This window comes from Talpa europaea, assembly GCF_964194135.1.
Source record: "Talpa europaea genome assembly, chromosome: 2".
Taxonomy (NCBI): Eukaryota; Metazoa; Chordata; class Mammalia; order Eulipotyphla; family Talpidae; genus Talpa; species Talpa europaea.
This window is the reverse complement of record NC_140068.1, coordinates 129,950,153-129,969,301: the sequence shown is the minus strand read 5'-3', so window position 1 is coordinate 129,969,301 and position 19,149 is coordinate 129,950,153. Positions and strand designations below refer to the sequence as shown.

Below are 19,149 nucleotides of genomic sequence, written 5' to 3'. Positions count from 1 at the left end.
AAACCCAACGAAGCTGATAGATTCTAGGAAGGAAGTGCTCTTGGTCCAAATCTGCTTCTCCTTTTTGCATTTCCTCCTGTCTTCTTTCTCCCTGATGTTTGCCTCTTTCTGGTCTTCACTTCACAAAGTGGGCTACAGTGGAAGGCACATGAAGTGGCCCACTTTACTCCTGTACATAATGTTGAAATTCCTGGATGAGACCATAGCTGGTCAGTTAGTTCATATTGCCTGAACTTCAACAGTCAGCAGTGGCCTTGGACCATCGTACCTGTCATCCATTTGACTGCCTGGAGACTGCTTCTGTGGTTTTTCTTGGAACAGGATGCTTGAATATAATTTTGAAATGCTCAGTTTTGAAACCTACCCTAAATTTCCTAGTGGTCAGTGTTAAAACAAAGTATACAAAGTACACAAAATATGTGTAACATAACAAAAAAATAAATTTTCTCCACCCTTGCTTCCTTGCTTGCTCAACAGTCAAATTACGTTTTTGATAGAGGATTGTGAAATGGGCAATTTCCATAGAAGAGTCATGAGTTTGTTCGATACTCTAGAAATAGATGTTTATTAGATATGCAATTTGGATATAGCTTGCAGTTAAAATTTATTTCTTTGGGAAACAAAATGTTGTAAAAATGACATACAAATGTCATAAGTTGAAATGGAATGGTCACATTACATTCAAACAAAAATAGTAAAATTTCAAGAAATCACAAAAAAGAGAAGCACATGCAAAATAGTATTAGGTAAAAAAGGCATTATACAAATTTTATGATATCATTTGTAGAAGCTTAAAAACATCATCTCAATTTCAGTGATTCCTGAGTTGTATGATAATGGACAATGCACTTTTTCTTTAATACTGGAACTGTTATTAATGACTACTGCTATTTTAATAATTTAAAAAGTTTTTTTTTTAATAAAGAGAAGGTGCTATCCCTGTAGGAGGAATAGCACTGGAATAGTGGAAACACTGTCTTGATTGCTGACACGAATCAGTAGTGATACATTACTAATGCATCACTAGAAAAGGGTAACAGAGAGTGTGGTGCTGGATGAGAGCAATGCTGAAGAATATTCAGGTTCCTTTTAAATAAACTTTCCAGTTGAATATCTGATTGTTCCCGTACCTTTCATTGAAAAGGTTTTCCTTGACCCCAATGCATTACTTTGCTGTTTGTTAAAAATTAAGTGATTGCCCAAGTGTATCTATTTCCGGACACTCTAATCTGTTCTGTTGATGCCTGTCAGGACTTAGGCCAGGATCACACTGTCCCGATTAATGCAGCATTAGTAAATTTTGAATTCAGGTACTGTAAATTTTGCAATTTGTTCTTTTTTAAAAGGAAAAGGTATATATGTCCATTTATTTGTGTTTTCTGCAGCCAACCTCAGAGAGGAAATGTTCGGAGGCTTTGCAAGTAGCTGAGTGACTGAAACTGTTCCCCGTTTTGCTGCTGTCACAGCCTGGCAGGGAAGGCGAGACCTGGACCTGGGAGCCTCTCTAAGATTTCAGTGTGGCCATTTGTCAGGCCTTTCGGCTGCAGCAGCTATTTTGAGTGTCGCTTGTCTGGTGCTGTGCTGGGGCATCTCGGCAGCTCCGTTGAGCATCTCCTGTTGTGTCTTCTGCTGTCTTCGTGAGTTGCATCCCGGCCTATAGTCTGGTGGCCACGTGCTCCAGGCCCTCAGTGGCAGGAAGATGCTACTTGGGAACATTTGTGTTTAGGACTTTAAAACACTGGACACTGCTTCAGGTGAGGTAAACGGCCATTTGTGGTCTCAGGAACTCTATGTTTTTCCCTGGTTTTTAAATAAACCCCATTATTGTTGTCCTCTGAGGCTGAGTGGTCTTGTAATTTTGTGCACGGGGGAGGAACTCAGATTGGTAAACTATTTGGGCAGTGTCCTGGGACAGCTTTAGTGTCTCTCTTGCCCTGTATCATTTTTATTTTGCTCTTTTCCTTTCAGACTTGCCTGGCCGCTTCTGCCCCTCTCCTCTGGGTCTCCACCAGAAGGTGCCTTAGTCTTGTTGTAAGCTCTCAGGCCTCAGCGGTCCTGCTCTGGGCCAACCCTGTTTGGCTGGACATTTACATGCAATGGAATGGTAACTTTGGGTGTTTCATTTAGAAACTACTTTAACTATAGTCTTTCGTTCTCTTTATTAAACACTAAGTGTATTGAAGTCCTCTTCTATTGAAGACCTTATGCATTAGAGTAAATTAATTAATTAATTAATTAACTAAATAAATCCCAGTTCCAGGTCTTCACCTTCCCCCAGGCTCTAACAGCAGCAAAGCTGGGAACAGGTGAAGAAGCTGTGATTGCTTCTCAGCCTTGGACTTGGGGGACATGGGAGGAGACACTGGGAATAGATGTGAGTGAGAGACCTGTGGGGAGATTACAGTGGCAACATTTATCTTGATTTTGATTTTGCGCTTTTCCATCCAGATTTGTCTGGCTCTTTCTGCCCCTTTCCTATAGGTCCCCACAAGAAGGTACCTTAGACTTTTGACAGGTTTTGGGGCCTCAGTGTCCCTGTTTTGGATCAAACTGTTTGGCTGAGGTGACCCACAAGGGGATGGGTAACTTTGGGTGCTTGATTGGGAAACATATTCTCTACTCTCTCCCTTCATTCTCTTTCTTTTTTTTTTTTTTTATAGAGGCATGCTTTATTTATTTGTTTGCTGGTTTGTTTGTTTGTTTTGTTTATACATGCACTGGGTACAGTCAGAAGCGCGGGAGGGTGAGAGAATTCACCAGAGCCAGAGCGGGGAGCAGAGCAGGCAGAAGGACCGAAGTACACTGCTGAGGGGAGCAGCGGGCGGCAGGAGAGGTCTGCACGCCATGTGGGACCCTCCCCTGGTGGCCGGGGAGCAGCCGGGGATCGAACCGGCACCGCAGAGGCCGCGCGCAGCTTCGCAACCCAGCGCTCAACCGCTGCGCCACCGGGGAGGCCCCCTTCATTCTCTTTCTTACACAGTGATTGTATTAAAGTCCCTTCCCATTAAATGTCTTATGCACTAGAGTGTGTTTTGTTTTCATGTGGCTGATGGCAGAACCCATTTAGCGTGGGCAGGTTTGGGAGTCCTGGGTCCCTCACCCTGCCTGGTAACAGAACCTCCTTTTACTATGGATATCACACTGTTACAGTCCTGCCCTTAGGCAAAAAAAAAAAAAAGGAAGGTTTCCCAAAATATCCAAAATACACCTTTCATATGGTCAAGTATTCCATTCCTTGCTATATATCCCAAGGTAAAAGCACTAATTCCAAAGGATATGCACCTCCTGTGCTCACTGCAGCCTGTGCACAATAACAAACTATGGAAACACCTCAGTGCCCAACGACAGATGAGTGGGTTAAGAAGAGGTGGTAGACAGACACAATGAAATACTACTCAGCTGTGAAAAGTTATATTTGCAGCAACATTGACAGATGTGGAGGGGATTATGCTAAGTGAAATAAGTTAGAATGAGAAAGTCAACTACTGAGTGATGTCACTCAGTGGAATATAACGTAACCAAGCAGGGACAGATGAGACTAAACCAAAACTTACTCTAGAAATATGAGGCTATGTGGGAGGGGAGGGAGAGGGTGTGATGTAGGAAACAAAGTGGGAAGAGGGCCCAGTGACGGTGGTGAGGACTGTGGGTGCCCTTAGGTGGGTGTGAAGTGGTAACAAACACTTGAAGAGGTGTGACCCTGTGCCTCTGCACACATACAGTATGTAAACCTATGTTACCTCAGTAGAAATAATACAATCATGGCTGGGGGGAGAAACTATCTTGAGCAAAAGAAAAATTGTCTTTTCCATCCATCACTGACCTCAGGACTTTGCCTTCGCCTCCTCACTGTCATGCAGGGTGAGGGCCTGGTTTCCCACAAGGGCAGAGGCAGGAGATGCAGGGACTCCTGGGGCTGCTCAGATCCGGCTGAGTAGAGACACTGCAGAGAGGGCGGCTCCGAGGAGACCAGAGACAGAGGGTCAGAGTAACCCCAGTGCTGAGTGAGGGTCTGGTTCTCTAGGGGAGGCGAGTGTGTATGTGCGTGTGTGTGTGTGTGTGTGTGTGTGTGTGTAACAGGAGACACAGGGCACACAAGATAAGAAAATAGGGGAGAATTATACATCAAGTCCCAGCATAAATAAATTCAAATCTCACAGAGAGGGAGAATGTCAGCACAACACCTCAATCAGTACAGTTCCATGAAGAAGCTGTCTTTGAGCAGGACGTGAAGAAGAACTGGGTCTCAGAATAGAAGGAAGTTTAGAAATATGTTGTGGTTGGACTGAGCTGAAGGAGCTGGGTAGGACCCCCTCGAGGACCCTACCAGGATGTGGTTGCACCTGACAGCTCCCTTCCCAACCCCCAATGTTCACTTCAAGCTCTTCTTCTTTGGCGTCACTGTAGAAAATACACAGGCCTCAGAGTCAGGGAGGTCTACCCTGGCACCCCCTGTTTCCCAGGGGTCACTGCCTCCGTGGGCTACAGCTACTTTCTCTCTAGACCAGAGCTGGAGGGAGTCACACAGTGTGTGTGCCCTACTGGCCTGGCCCAGGGACAGGATTAGCCCAGGTCACACAGGTAACTGAGCTGAGCCTTCATGGAAGGTGCAGGAAGGGAGGGAGAGATGGGGCAGGGTCCATCAGCTCTTGGAAGATGTAATGTTACCCCAGGGTAACCCTCCATGTGCAGCAGGGAGAGGATCTCAGATAAACCCAGGCTGGTTCCCCACCTCCCTCCCCACTATAGTGACAGGATAAATCTCCTTGTATTCATGGCCACACTGGAGGGGAGCACAGACAGACAAGCATTGTTACTGTGTTTGTTACCAGGATTGGAGGTCAGACTTTTTTTTTAACTGTAAAAGTTCTTTTATTTTTAAAATTAATTAATTTATATATATTTTACATCATTGTTCCTTTTTAAACAATGTTTGTTTGTTTTTTCCTCCTCAGGTATAGACCCCATAGAAGTTCCTCCACCAATGCAGCTGTGCACCATCCCCACAGCTCCCTGTGCTCCTCCCTCCCTCCTTCCCATCCCTCTCCCTCAGGCTCCCCTACAGGATGTCTCTGGTTTATAATTATCTGTTTTTTTGTTTTGTTTTGTTTTGTTTTGTTTTGCTTTGTTGTGCTTTGTACTGTTATTATTTTTCCCCTACATCTTATTTGTTTCCCCTATATTCCTCCTATATGTGAAGCCACCTGTTATTTTTCTTTTTCCTTCTGACTTATTTCACTGAGCTTAATTCCTTCTAGCTCCTTCCACGTTGCTGCAAATTTGATGAGTTTGTCTTCTTTCATCACTTAGTAATATTCTATTGCCTAAATATACCAAAACCTTTTGACTCATTTGTTGATTTGGGGGCATTGGGTTTGTTTCCATATCTTGGCTACTGTAAATATTGCTGAAATAAACATAGCAGTGCAGTTTTCCTTTTGAATTACTGTTTTTGTGTCCTTTGGGTAGATTCCTAGGAATGGAATTGCGGATCATTAGATAGATCCATTTATAGTAATTTGAGGGTCCTCCTCACAGCTCTGAATAATGGTAGGACCAGTGTGCATTTCCACCAGCAGTGCAGGAGAGTTCCTTTTTCTCCACATCCTCTCCAGCATTTGTTGTTTCTGGGGTTTTTTTGTTTTGTTTTGTTTTGTTTTGTTTTTCATTTTTAATGTGGGCATTCTCATGGGACTGAAGTGTACCCCATCTTCTTGATCCATTCAAGATCCCTGATTTAAAATACAATGAGAAACTACTTCACACCTGTGAGAAGGGCCCATATCTAAAAGACCAGACCTAACAAGAGCTGGTAGGACATGGAGACAAGGGACGGCCCTGCACTGATTTGGGGAATATAGACTGGTTCATCCCTGATGGAAAAAAGTGTCCAGGTTTCTTAGAAAATTAACTGAGCATCTGCCATAGGACCCAGCAGTCCCATTCCAAGGTATCTACCCTGCCTCAGACGGCCCATGAGAAGTTCTCAGCTATGAACTGGATTCGAAGTCTAAATGAATTAGCAGCAGGGGGGAGGCTGGGGAGAGCCCTCTAGAGTGGCTCTGCCTCTCCCCCAGCCTGAGCTCTTATTAAAGATATGAACAAAGGGACAAGGAAACAGCGTGCAATTGTGTTTATGCTTATACACATGAATTAGTTACTGCTGGAACAAGTTTTTCTAATTAGTAGGGATCATGCCACAAGTCAGCATGTCCTCAGGGAACAGGAGTTCATTTGGGGAAGAAGTTCTGTTTGCAGAACTACTAACCTCCTGGAACCTCCTGTGCAGAGTAAGCAGGGGCTCTCAGGGACTCCAGCTTCCCTTAGGGCGGCAGGTGCCAGCATACCCAGAGGATGTTACATTACTTCAAAGGAAACCTACACCCCCATGATCACTGCAGCACTGTTTATAATTGCCAAGCTGTGGAAGGGGTGGTACACAGATAATAGAATACTGCTCATCAAGGAACATAAACTAATGCCATCTGGGGCAACACGGATGGAGCTAATTGAAATAAGCCTAACGGAGAGAAACAAATGTATCACTTAGATATGGATATAGAGAAATTAGACAAAGGGCTAGATGGGGAGGACATGACCCCAGGAAATGGAGCTGGTGAACACCAGGCTGGGGGTGGGGAGGTGGAAACTACCAGAAATGGGCTGCTGTGGAGGTGCCTTCTGGAGAGGAGAAGAAATACACATGCCATGTGCAGCATGAGGGGCTGATAGCACCCCAAGTCCTGAGATGGGATAAGGAGTGGGATGTGGGCACACAGCTGACTCAGGGTCATCAGAAGCCCTTCTGGAGACCTTCAGCGGGTCAGATTGAGGCCTCAGGTTCAGGGTCTGGCCTTCTCCTCCCTTCCAGTTCGCTCTCCTCAGTTCTCCATCCTTGCTGTCATCCTCATTTCCGGCTTGGTTCTCTTTGGAGGTGTGCTCATTGGACACAAGGTGGCTTCATGTGTGAGGGGCTAGAAGACGTGCTCAGGTAGGGAAGGGAGTGAGGGGATCTTGTCCACTGGGGGCTTTCATGTCTCAGGGAGAAGTTGCCCTACGTGGTTATTGGGAAGTACCATCCACACATGTGTGTTGCCCAGAGGGCATTTGGTCCAGTCCCCCCTCACCTCCTTTCTTTTTTTTCCCAGTCCTGACCTGGGTTTTCACTCACAGTTCTGGAAACTTCCTTGTGGTCCAGGATTAGAAGATTCCCATAGGCTTCTGACCTGACTCCTCCCTCGCCTGACATGATGCTTCTTCCCATAGGAGGACAAGGAGGAAGCTACACTCAGGCTGCAAGTAAGTGTGTTCAAGGGTTGGATCCCTGAGCCCCTGGGAACAGTGTAGATGGAGCCCGTGGGGGAGTCACTCTCATCTGTTCCTCCCGTGGTCTTATCTCTGACCAAGGTTTGTTGTGTTCTCCCCCAGCAGCCACAGTCCCAGTGCTCTGAAATGTATCTCAGCCCCTAAAGGTGAGACCCTCGAAGACTGCTGGGGGGGTTGGGGTTTGTGGCAGAGAGGCTGGGACAAGATTATGGGGATGCTTTCAGGAGGACATCTTGAGAATGCAGTGGACCATTGATATTGTTAACACTGAGGGAATTCACCTGAATTTCTTCATCATTATTTTCTTTCAGGGTATTAGACAGCCTTGTGTGGGCCTGAGTGTTACAGGATTTCTTTTTGCCCACATTGTGTGGCTTTATGATCCCCTGCTTTAAACCTTCACACCTGTGAGAACGGCCCATATCCAAAAGACCAGAAACTCAAGTGCTGGCAAGGATGTGGAAAAAGGGGACAGTCCTGCACAGTTTTTGGATAAAGACTGAGCCAGCCCTTCTGGAAACAGTACTGAGGTTTCTTAAAGAGTAAATGTGGTTCTGCCATTGGACCCAGAAATTCTACACTGAGGATCTCCTCACAGAGGATACTCTCCGGTAAAGGGACCTGCACTCCCGTCACCACTGAAGCACTATTTACAGTAACCAAGCTATGGAAACAACCTAAATGCCCCACACAGGTGGGAAATTAAGAAGCAGCTGGGATTACACGTGTACATATATGTACATATACAGGTGACTCCAAAGGAGATGAACATTGGGGTTGGGGGAGGGAGCTGTCAAGGGTGAAGATGCCACCACATCTTAGCGGGGGCCACGGTGGGGGGAGTGGTCCTGCCCAGCTCTTTACACCTCAAGGCAACCATGAGATATTTCTAAACCTCCTCCTCTTCTTCAGGTCCAATGCTTTTTCAGTCCTGCTTAGAAGCTGCTTCTGCATGGACCTGTATTTACTGAGGTGTTGTTTTGACACTCTCTACTCTGTGTGCAATTTGAATTAATTTATTCTGGGGCTTGATGTTAATTGACTTCCCATCATCTTATGTTGTGTATCCTGTCATTCCTGTTACACACACGCACAAACACACACACACTCCCCTCTCCTTGGGAACCAGACCCTCATTTAGCACTGGCGTTACTCTGACCCTCTGTCTCTGGTCCCCTCAAAGCCGCCCTCTCTGCAGTGTCTCTACTCAGCGGGGTCTGAGCAGCTCCAGGAGTCCCTGCACCTCTTGCCTCTGACCTTATGGGAAACCAGCCCCTCAGCCTGCATGACAGTGAGGAGGCGAAGGCAAAGTCCTGAGGTCAGTGACTGATGGAGGAGACAATTTACTTTTTTTTCTTTTTACCTTCATTGTATTATTCACCTGAGGTTAGCATTGGTTTACAATACTGCATGTGTTCAGAGGCAAGGGTCACACCTCTTCAGATGTTTGTTACCACATCACACCCACCCTAAGGGCACGCACAGTCTTAACCATAGTCCATTGGGCCCTCTTCCGACTGTTTCCTACTCTTACCCCCAGCCCATGGCTTCCATTCTGCAGTCATATATATAGAGAGTATGTTTTGGTTTAGTTTCATCTGTCCCTGCTTTGTTTCTTTATATTCCAAATATGAAATCATCCAGTATTTAACTTTCCCCATCAAACTTATTTCACTTAGCACAATCCCATACACAACTATCCATGTTGTTGCAAATACAATATTTCATCTTTTTCACAGGCGAGTAGTATTCCATTGTGTATATAGCTTGCATTCTTTATCCCCTCATCTGCCATTGGGCACTTAGGTTGTCTTCATCGCTTGGTTATAGTAGACAGTGTTGCAGTGACCAGAGGAGGCGCATATTCCTTGGAATTAGTGTTTTTACCTTCTTTGGATAAATACTACGGAATGGGATGCTTGACCATGTGACAGGTCTATTTTGAGGAAACTTCATTTTAATTTTTTTTTATATAGGGGCAGGACCAATGTGCTATCCATAGAAAACAGAGGTTCCAGGTTACTGCCCCGCCCAAGGAAAGGTGGAGCTGATCAGGGATGAGAAGCTAAGGAAGAGGAAGAAGACGTGGAGTAAGACGAGGAAAGGAGGCTAGAGGAGGTGCATGAAGAAGAGAGACATGTGAAGAAGAAACCACACTTGCTTCTCACTTGGACTTGTTCCAGGGAGTTGGGGACATGGAAAGAGACAAGTGAAAGAGACAAAAATGTGAATGAGAGACCCATGGGGAAGCTGACAATGGCTGCTGTTATCTTGATGTGGATTTTGATTTTGTTCTTTTCCTTCCAGACTTGCCTGGCCCCTCCTGCCCCTGTCCCATGGGTCTCTACCAGTGGGTGCCTTAGCCTTGTGGCAGGCTTTTGGGCCCCAGTGTGCCTACTTTGGGCCAAGCCTGTTTCTCTGGGCATTTACCATTGAGGAGACGGGTAACATTGGGTGCTTCACTTGGTTAACTATTCTAATTATATTCTTTCTCTTCTCTCGCTCTATTGCACACTGATTCTCTATTTTATACTAATTGCATTAAAGTTCTTTTCTGTTGAAGGTCTTATACTTTAGAGTATGTTTTCTTTTTATGCAGCTGATGGCAGATCCCTTGTAGAGTGTACAGTTTTTAGGGTCCAGGGAACCCCTCATTCTGCCCACTAACAGGACCAGACATCATTCCCACCATGTGCCAGAGTTCCTTTTCCTCCACACCCTTCAGTGGATCATTCTCACAGTGTGAGGTGGTAACTCATTATGATTTCAATTGGCATTTTCCTGACAGCACATGGCAAACATTTATCCATCTACCTATTGGCCACATGTGTGTCTTCTTTAGAAAAAGTACCTATTTAGCTCCTCTGCCCCTGTTTTGAGTTGTTTTCTTGTTTTGGAGTTCTTTGTAGATTTTGGAGATTAACTCCTTGTTGGATTGATGATGTGCAAATAGTTTCTCCGATTTGATATTGTCTTATCATTTTAATGATAGTTTCCTTCACTATGTAGAAGCTTTTTAGTCTGATGTGATTCCATTGGTTTCTTTTTGCTTTTGCTTCCTTGGAGCACAGAAGACACTATGGGCAGTGAAAATACTCTGCATGATATTCTCATGGTGGACACAGGTCATTATACATTTGTCCAGCACCCCGAGAATGGACAACACCAGAGTGAACCCTGAGAGAAACCATGACTTTGTGACTGTGACATGCAGGTCCATCACATGTAATCCACGTGTCAGTCTGGTCTTAACACATGATTTGGACATGATGTGTGAACAGTTTTATAAATCGAGGAATAAAGTGTAATTTACTTTAGAAAGCATATTTCATGCTCATACAAGGACATTTAAATAACACTCAAGGATACGCATAAGTCATTCCACTCCACCCCCAAGACCCCAGGCAGCCAGTGTCTGCTCAAAAACAGTTAGCAATTTATCTTTTCTCATATATATATATATATATATATATATATATATATATATATATATATATCCATGCTCCTGTCTGGGCAATAGTGTTTATTTTCCCAACAGTAAAGGAGTTCAGGTCACAGAGTGGGGAGAAACATTTGCAAATCACGAATCTGATAAAGGATGGTATCTACAAATAATGCCTAAAACTCAATGATCAGAAAGAAATAACCCAATTTTAATAAGGACAAAATAGTGTAATAAATGAATGGCAACTCATCTGTAAAAATGTACAAAATTTCCTTACAAACAGCAACTTTAGTCATAGAAAAGTAAAAATATGATCAAATGCTCAATATCACAGTTAAGAACAACAGTGACACCATCATCCTTCTGTCCAGGGTGTGCACAACAGGAGACTCAACAGGTTCATTGTAAAAGATCCTTAGGGGCTGAGAGATACATCAGAGCCCTGGGCACTGCTGCTGCCTGGTTGAGAACAAAACAGAACCTGGTCAGAAATGAGACCATAGGAGGGAGTGATGATGGTGACTCTCCCATGGAGTCCATTTACACTGTCCCCAGGTGCTCAGGGATCAAACCACACTTACCTGCAGCCTGAGTGTAGCTTCCTCCTTTTCCTCCTGTGTGAAGAAACATCATGTGAGACTAGGGTGTGGTCAGGTCAGGAGACCTAAAGGAATCTTTTAATCCTGCAGAACAGGGAAGTTTCCAGAACTGTGAGTAAAGACCCAGGTCAGGACTGGGAAAAATGAAGAAAGGAGGTGAGGGGGACCAAATACCCTCTCGGTACCACACATATGTGTGGATCGTACTTCCCATTAACCAGGTAGGGCAAGTTCTCCCTGGAACTTGAAAGCCCCCAGTCCCTTCCCTACCTGAGCGTTTCTTCCTCCACATCACAGCTGCAGCCACCGCAGTTCCAGTGAGCACAGCTCCAAGGAGAACCAGGCCAGCAAAGATGCCCGTGGTAGGGATGGAGGACTGAGGAGGCACTGGAAGGGAAGGGAAGATTATACCCTGAGCCCCAGACCTTATCCTGGCCCTCTGAAGGGCTCCAGAAGTGCCCTGATGGCCCTGAGAACAGCCTCTGTGCCCACATCCTCCTCCTTACCCCATCTCAGGACTTGGGGCTCCAGCAGGCCTTCATGCTGCACGTGACACGTGTATCTCTGCTCCTCTCCAGAAGGCACCACCACAGCCGCCCACTTCTGGAAGGTTCCATCTCCCCCAGGCCTGGTCTCCACCAGCTCCATCTCCTGGGTCAGGTCCTCCCCATCTCGCTGCCAGGTCAGGGTGATGTCCGCAGGGTAGAAGTCCAGGGCCCAGCACCTCAGGATGACCTCATGGTCACTGGAGGGGTGGTGGGTCATGTGTGTCTTTGGGGGATCTGAGGTGGTAAATCAGAAAACTCACCTTGTGTTTCCTCCATGGACACTGAAGAATCCTCATGAGACCATCCTCACAATGGACAAGACAACTGGTGTGGCAGCAAGAAGCATAAAATGTAAAAAACAGGCTAATCTGGGGGAATCTATGAGATTCTCCTATTCCTTAGAAAGTTCTAGAATGAGGACGAAAACCCAGGGTACGATGAAGCAGAGGGAGTGGAACACAGACTTTTTATTCCTGACCTGGGTGGAAGGTGAATGACACAGAAAAGCAGGAATCACATAACTGGAAATGTTCTCAGACCAGAAACAAGACTGAGAGAGAAACTCGTGGTTCTCAAACAGGCCCCTGGTCAAAAGGACCCGGTGACGCGTGATGTCAGGGACTGTCTGTCTTTCTCAGGAGAGACGGGATCCCTTCACTGTCCTTCAGGAGAAGCAGGAGTCTCTGGGAGTCTCTCTAGTGCAGAACATGAAACCCAGGGGAGTCCCCCTCTCTGGACTGGAGAGAGGACTCATTTCCCGCAGTGACTCCAGGCAGGGGGGGACCGGGAGGCCTCCAGGCCCCTCTTACCCGTGCGCTGCAGAGTCTCCTTCCCGTGCGCCAGGAATCTGAGCAGCCACCTCAGGCACCTGCCCTCCACAAAGTTCCTGATCTTCTCAGCCTCACCCCGGGCCTCCCACTGGCGCCGGGTGATCTGAGCGGCAGTGTCCACAGCGGTCCAGGAGCGCAGGTCCTCATTCAGGGCCAGGTAATCCGCGCCTTCGTAGGCGAACTGCACATACCCACTGAGGAGGCGCCCGTCGGGCCCCACGTCGCAGCCAAACATCTCCTGGAGGGTGTGAGACCCTGTCCCTGCCCCGTGTCACCTCTTGTCACCCCGCAAGCATCCCCTCCCACCGGGAATAAACTAAACAGAATGAAAAGGAGTGAAAGCCCCACGGCTGTTTCCGGGCAGGTTGCAGAGAAGCCTGGAGGGGGAGACCCTGAGCGACCCCCGTCCGTGGGGATGGGGGTGCTGACCCGGCCCGGACCCGCGCCAGCTCACCTGTCTCGCTCTGGTTGTAGAGGCCGCGCAGGGCGTCCAGGTGCGCTCGGGACCACCGTGTGTTGTCCCTTTGGTGCCGCGTCTCCTTGTCCCAGTCCTCCTGCTCCTCCTGCACCGCCTGCCCCGCCCAGGGCGCCCGCGGCTCCGCGCTCTGGCCCAGAGAGTCGCTGTCGAACCGCCCGAACTGCGTGTCGTCCACGTAGCCCACGGCGATGTACCGGGGCTCCCCGAGGCCGGGCCGGGCCAACGTGGTGTAGAAAAGCCTCAGGGAGTGGGGACCTGGGGGCGGGAGGGGAGACCCGGCCTATTCTTTTCCCCTTCGGGGGCTCGAGTCCCAGGGGGCGCCCACGAGACAGAAAGTGAGAGTGAGAAGCGGCTGCGGGACGAAAATGGCCGGGACTCGGGGGGCCAGAGGAGGCTGGGGTCTCGGGGGACGGAAAGGGGCCAGGACGGGGCGGGGCCGAGGTGGGGGGACAACTAGGGCGGCGGCGGGGTCGCGCCTTTCCCACGCCCGCCCGCGCCCTCGCTCCCGCCTCTGGGAGCGCCCTGTCCCCTCCCGACCCGCACTCACCCGCCCGGGTCTCCCTCGGGGCCGCGGCCACCGCGAGCAGGAGCAGGAGGGCTGCGCCCCCCATCCCCCAGGACACGCCTCCACCCGGGCTGGGGAGACGGAGTCCCGGCGGGCGGGCGAGGGCTTTGGAACGGGAGCCGCGGGGCTGCTGATTGGCTGCTCCGGAGACCTCCAGGCAATGGGGAGTGAGCCCTGGGGTGAGTCACCAGTATCCAGGAAGTAGGACCCGCCCAGGCTGTGAGCCCAGAAGTGGAACCAAGGGGAGAGGGCAAACCCCCAGCAGTCACCTTCCAGCCCTGCACACTGCACTGGGGACTGAGACCCAGACAGCCACACCCCGAGACCTGGGACTTTGCCGCCCCCTCCTCTCCTGCTCCAAGACCTTTGCCACACCGTGTCCCTGAGTCCAGGCCCAGGGACTAGGTCCACAAGCCTCAAACATTTTTCTTTCAGAAACTCTGTACAGTCTCACAAATTATTACGGATCCCATGTATATATATATTTTTTTAGGTGGGTTATAGCTTTAAACATTTACTTTACTAGAATAAAACCTTTTTAAAAGATGTTATTGCTTCTTTACTTTAGAATATAAATAACCTGGGGCCTCCCTGGTGGCGCAAGGGGTTAAGCATCAGCACAATGAAGTGACCTGTAGCTGCAGAAGCACCAGTTCAATCCATGGCCAGGGAGCAACCCACATGGCACAGCAGACCTCCCCTGTCTCACCTGCTGCTCCCCTCAGCAATGTATTTCTGTAGTTCTTCCTGTTCTGCTCCCCACTCTGTCTTTGATGAATCCTCTCACCCGCCACACCTCTGGCCTGTACCCCAGTTCTTGTATGCATAAATAATTTTTTTTAAAAAGAATATTAATAACCTATGGTATGCTAATGATGGAGTTTTTGGAGTCAGTGGGTTTGGAGTGCGGGGTCCTGGGGTTCACTCTGGGAAAGGTTTCACCAGAGTTCCTGTTTCAGCAACACACGAAGAATTCCCCAGGTGAGTTTCTCCACAAGACATTAGTTATATTTAAAGAGCAGATTTATTAGACAAGGGACAGAAGAGTAAAGGACACTTGCATAGACACAAGCGGGCAGGAAGATCTGCCTCCCGAAAGGGGCAGGTTTGCTGAGAGAGGCCTGCATGGTTGCAGGCAGGTGGCCTTGAGGAGAGCTGCCTCCACTGAGGGAGGTCAATGAAGAGAAGTGCAGGCATGATGCAGGTCACAGGCAGGCAGGAGGCTGCTGCCCTGCAGAGAAGAAAGTTGGTGAAAAGATGCACCTGCATAGTCACAGGTGGGCAGAGGGATTGCTGCCCCCAGCCTGTGCAGAGACTGCACTGACATAGTCTTTTTCTGTTTGGAAGGGGTCACTCCTCATGAGCCTTCTGGTTAGTTGTTGATGTTGGACAACTATGCAGAATCTGAAAGGGACAGGAGAGTCTACAAAGGGCTCAATCTCCATATCTTTACCCTTGGGCCAGTGCTCTAGACAGCAGTCTGATACCTGCTTGGATTTTCTGCTTTGTAATCCAGGCTTTGGAGCCTAAGGATCTTGGTTTCTCTATCTGTGTCAATGGCTGTGTTAATCCCTTCTACCCCCTGCTCCTTGTGTGAGCCAGGTTTCTGGTCGTGGGCCATCTCCTTTCCAGTCTTTTTCCATTGCTCTCCTCCATCTTTCACTAACTTCACAACTTCCAGTACTACTTTTACTTTTGGGATTTGTGGTGAAAAATTAAGTGAAAAAAAATTTTTTTTAATAATTTGATTCCAGTGTAATGAATACTGAAGATCTTTATAACTTAGTAGAACAATATATTACTTTAAAAAAATCACACATAAGCACAAGACCCAACCAATATGCAAGAGAGTGATGAGAACATATATTATTGAGCAAATGAATATAATAAAGATTCCAGCAGAATTTCCAGTCTTGGTGCAATTGTAACAGGCTGCTGCCCAGGGAAAGGGGAAGTTCCAGGTTCCCTTATCCCACTCAAAGGAGGGTGGAGCTAAAGAGAAGACAAGAAGCTGCAGAGGAGACTGAGGAAGGAAAGAAGCAGGTGGAGCCATAAGGAGACCTGGAGGAGGCACATGGAACAGAGAGACACGTGAAGAAACTGCGCTTACCTTTTGGTGCTGAAACTGATGTTGGTGAGAGACCTGTGGGAAGGTGACAATGGCAGCTTTTATCTTGATTTTGAATTTGCTCTTTTTCTCCCAAGCTTGTCTGGTTATTTCTGATCCTTTTCTGTGGGTTCCCACTAAAAGATGCTTTAGATTTGTGGCAGGCTTTCGGGCCTTGCTCTGGCCCAAAAGACCATTCCTGTGGTCTTTTACCCACAAGGGGATTGGTAACATGGGTGCTTGATTTAGAAACTATATTCTTTGTCTTTTCTGTATTGTTTACTAATTGTATTTGAAAGGTCCATGCAGCAGGCCTGAATGCAGGAGCCAACCAGGAAGCCCACCTGGGGGGCAGGAATGTGGATACCTGCCTGGAGGACTCAGACAATGAGCCTCCCCCCTCCCCCTACCAGTCTCCTCTCAAACAAAGAACCTCTACCTGCCCTACAAACTTTTCCCACCATAGGAGCCCAACTACCCACCTGACCTCTCCTCACCCTATAAAACCCTGCTTCCCTCTAACAACGTGCGCCACTTCACTGACCCCCCACCTTGGGTCTGTGAGGTCCGCCTGGGGCGCAATAAACTTTCCCTCCCTTTGAGAAATGTAGCCTGGCTCTCCTCTCCTTTACTGCGCCGAACCTTTCAGTATTCAAGTTCCTTCCCATTACAGTCTTACATGTTTTGTGTGGATGCAGTGGATAGCAGAGCCTATTTAGAGCAGACAGGTTTGCAGGGCCTGGGGTGCTCCTCTCCTTGTCCTGTAACACAATGAACACTCCCATGCAGGCATAATTAACAAGTTTGCTTACTCACAGCTCTTTCCCTTTTAAGATGCATGGCCAGGGCCTCAGCACTCTTATCTACAAGGTTGGGCAGTCAGCCAGCTGGCCTGTCTCTTAAAGGGCATCCCCAAATGCCTGCATCTTCACCCCCTTGCCTGGCCCCCCTTGTCGGGGGACTTTGCAGCAAATGGTTGTGCCTGCTGAAAAACGATGCTATTGATGGAGGACAGGAATGAAAAAAATAAATAAATAAACTGCAAAAGGAAGCACCACAAGACCAGAAACGTGGCTCTCACAAGAAGATGGAGGTAGAAGAGATTAGCATAACCATCAACACAGTTATGGAAACTAGGATCCTTAGGCACAGACTACACAGTTGTGAAAACTAAGATCTTCAGGCACCAATGCCTGGATTACATAACATCCAAGCAGGTATCAGAGCTCACATCCACAGGTAAAGACATGGAGATTGAGCCCATGGTGGAATCTGCTGTCCCTTTCAGATTCTGCTTAGTTATCCAAAATCAGCCACTAACCCTAAAGCTCACAAGGAGTGGCCCCTCCCAAACAGCAGAGGACTATATCAGTGCAGTCTCTGCACAGGCTCAGGGCAGCAAGCCCACTGCCCACCTGTGTCTATGCAGATGCCTCTTTTTACCAACCCTCTCCCTCCGCAGGACAGCAGTTTCCTGCCTGCCTGCCCGTGACCTGCACCATGCCTGGACTTCTCTGCACTGACCTCCTTCAGCAAAGGCCGCTCTCCTCAAGACTGCCCGCCTGCAACCACGCAGGCCTCTCTCAGCAAACCCGTCCCTTTCGGGGCAGCTCTTCCTGCCCACTTATGTCTATGCAAGTGTCTTCTACTCTTCTGTCCCTTTCCCTAATAAACCTATCTTTTAAATATAACTAGTGTCTTTGTCTCCTGGAGAAACTCGCTGGGGACCCCACCACGTGTCGCTGAAAGGGGAGCTCTGGTGAAACCTTTCCCAGAGTGACCCCAAAGACCCCGTACTCCAAACCCACAGACTCCACAAAAACCACGTCACTATCAATGTAACAGATATGGACACAGTTGTGTATAAAAGGAAACCTTGGTATTTAAACTGGTGCTGTGCTCACTGGAGCTGTGGTGGCTGCAGCTGTGATGTGGAGGAAGAAGCACTCAAGTGGGGAAGGGAGTGGGGGATCTTGTCCACTGGGGGCCTCCATGTCCCAGGGAGAACTTGCCCTGCCTGGTTAATGGGAAGTACCATCCACACATGTGTGTTGCCCAGAGGGCATTTGGTTCAGTCCCCCCTCACCTCCTTTCTTCATTTTTCCCAGTCCTGACCTGGGTCTTTAGGCACAGTATTCCAGGATTAGAAGATTCCTTAAAGACTGTGTGGGCTGACTCCTCCCTTGTCTCACATGATGATTCTTCCCACAGGAAGACAAGGAGGAGGGAAGCTACACTCAGGTTGCAGGTAAGTGTGGATCAGGGGTTTGATCCCTGAGGCCCTGGGGATAGTGTTGATGAAGCCATTCAGTTTCCATTCATGATGGCGATTTTCATGTCTTCAAATCTTAAGGCCACTTATTAATGGCTCAGCTCACCATGCAGACGTTCACCTCTTTGACTTCAACTGTGGACAATAATTTACATTGTGGGGTAGAATTGGAGGAGCATTCTTCCTTTGAAGGAAGAGACCACAGTTATGTGAAGAAGGTGACAGAAGAAAAGCATGGCAGCGAGCAGGAAATGGTTGTAAAAATGAGAAATTAGGGCATTGCTGGTGGTGCAGGCAGTTGAGCACAGTGCTGTGAAGCTGTCCGCAGCCTCTGCAGTGGCACGGCAGACCTCTCCTGTCTTGCCCGCTGCTCCCCTCAGCAGTGTATTTCAGTCAGTCTGCCTGTTCTGTTCCCCACTCTGTCCTTGGTGAATCCTCTCACCCTCCCGCACATCTGGCCTGCACCCTAGTTCTTGTATAAATAAATCTTTAAAAAGAAAAGAGAGAGAGAGAGAGAAATGACTCAACGCTGATTTTACAAAGACTGAGCACATTATTTTTTTTTGGTATGTCATGGCGCGTTCTGTCCTTGTTGTCTTCCATGGATTTTATGGTTTCTGGTCTTAAGTCCCAGCCTATTATCTATTTTGAGTTGATTTTTGTGTGAGGTGGGAGACAGTGGTCTAGTTTCATTCTTTTGCACGTGGCTGTCCAGTGTCCCCAGCACCGTTTATCGAAGAGCCTTTCCTTGTGAACCCCTCATCTTAACCTTGTCTACATAAACTTCACTGGATGGCACGTTGGAGAAAGGGGTTTACTTCTTCCCATCAGTAGTTGTATTTTAAAATTACAATTCATTTTATGTTCTCCATTGTCTTTCAGCAACCTTAGGTATTTACCTGCAACTATTTCAAAAGCACTTGAAACGATCGAAAGATTAGAGGCATATGTCCATTAAAGAGGAAAGTAAATGATGAAC

The 19,149-nt window shown here is 47.8% G+C and overlaps 1 protein-coding gene and 1 pseudogene across 2 annotated transcripts in view; both read right to left on the bottom strand.

Annotated features, from left to right (window-relative positions):
- The window catches only part of LOC311188332 (class I histocompatibility antigen, Gogo-OKO alpha chain-like), a 700,214-nt pseudogene that overhangs the window by 330,059 nt on the left and 351,006 nt on the right, over positions 1–19,149 (bottom strand). The gene's annotated exons all lie outside the window — the stretch shown is intronic.
- The window catches only part of LOC311167673 (HLA class I histocompatibility antigen, A alpha chain-like), a gene marked incomplete at its 5' end in the record, with an annotated part of 30,032 nt that continues 21,953 nt past the window's right edge, over positions 11,071–19,149 (bottom strand). Inside the window, 6 exons of the mRNA XM_084228732.1 lie at positions 11,071–11,230; positions 11,353–11,385; positions 11,641–11,746; positions 11,863–12,152; positions 12,728–13,003; positions 13,203–13,481. Coding sequence (XP_084084858.1) covers positions 11,187–11,230; positions 11,353–11,385; positions 11,641–11,746; positions 11,863–12,152; positions 12,728–13,003; positions 13,203–13,481 — 1,028 coding nt within the window. The 3' untranslated portion in view covers positions 11,071–11,186. The remainder of the gene's footprint in view (positions 11,231–11,352; positions 11,386–11,640; positions 11,747–11,862; positions 12,153–12,727; positions 13,004–13,202; positions 13,482–19,149) is intronic.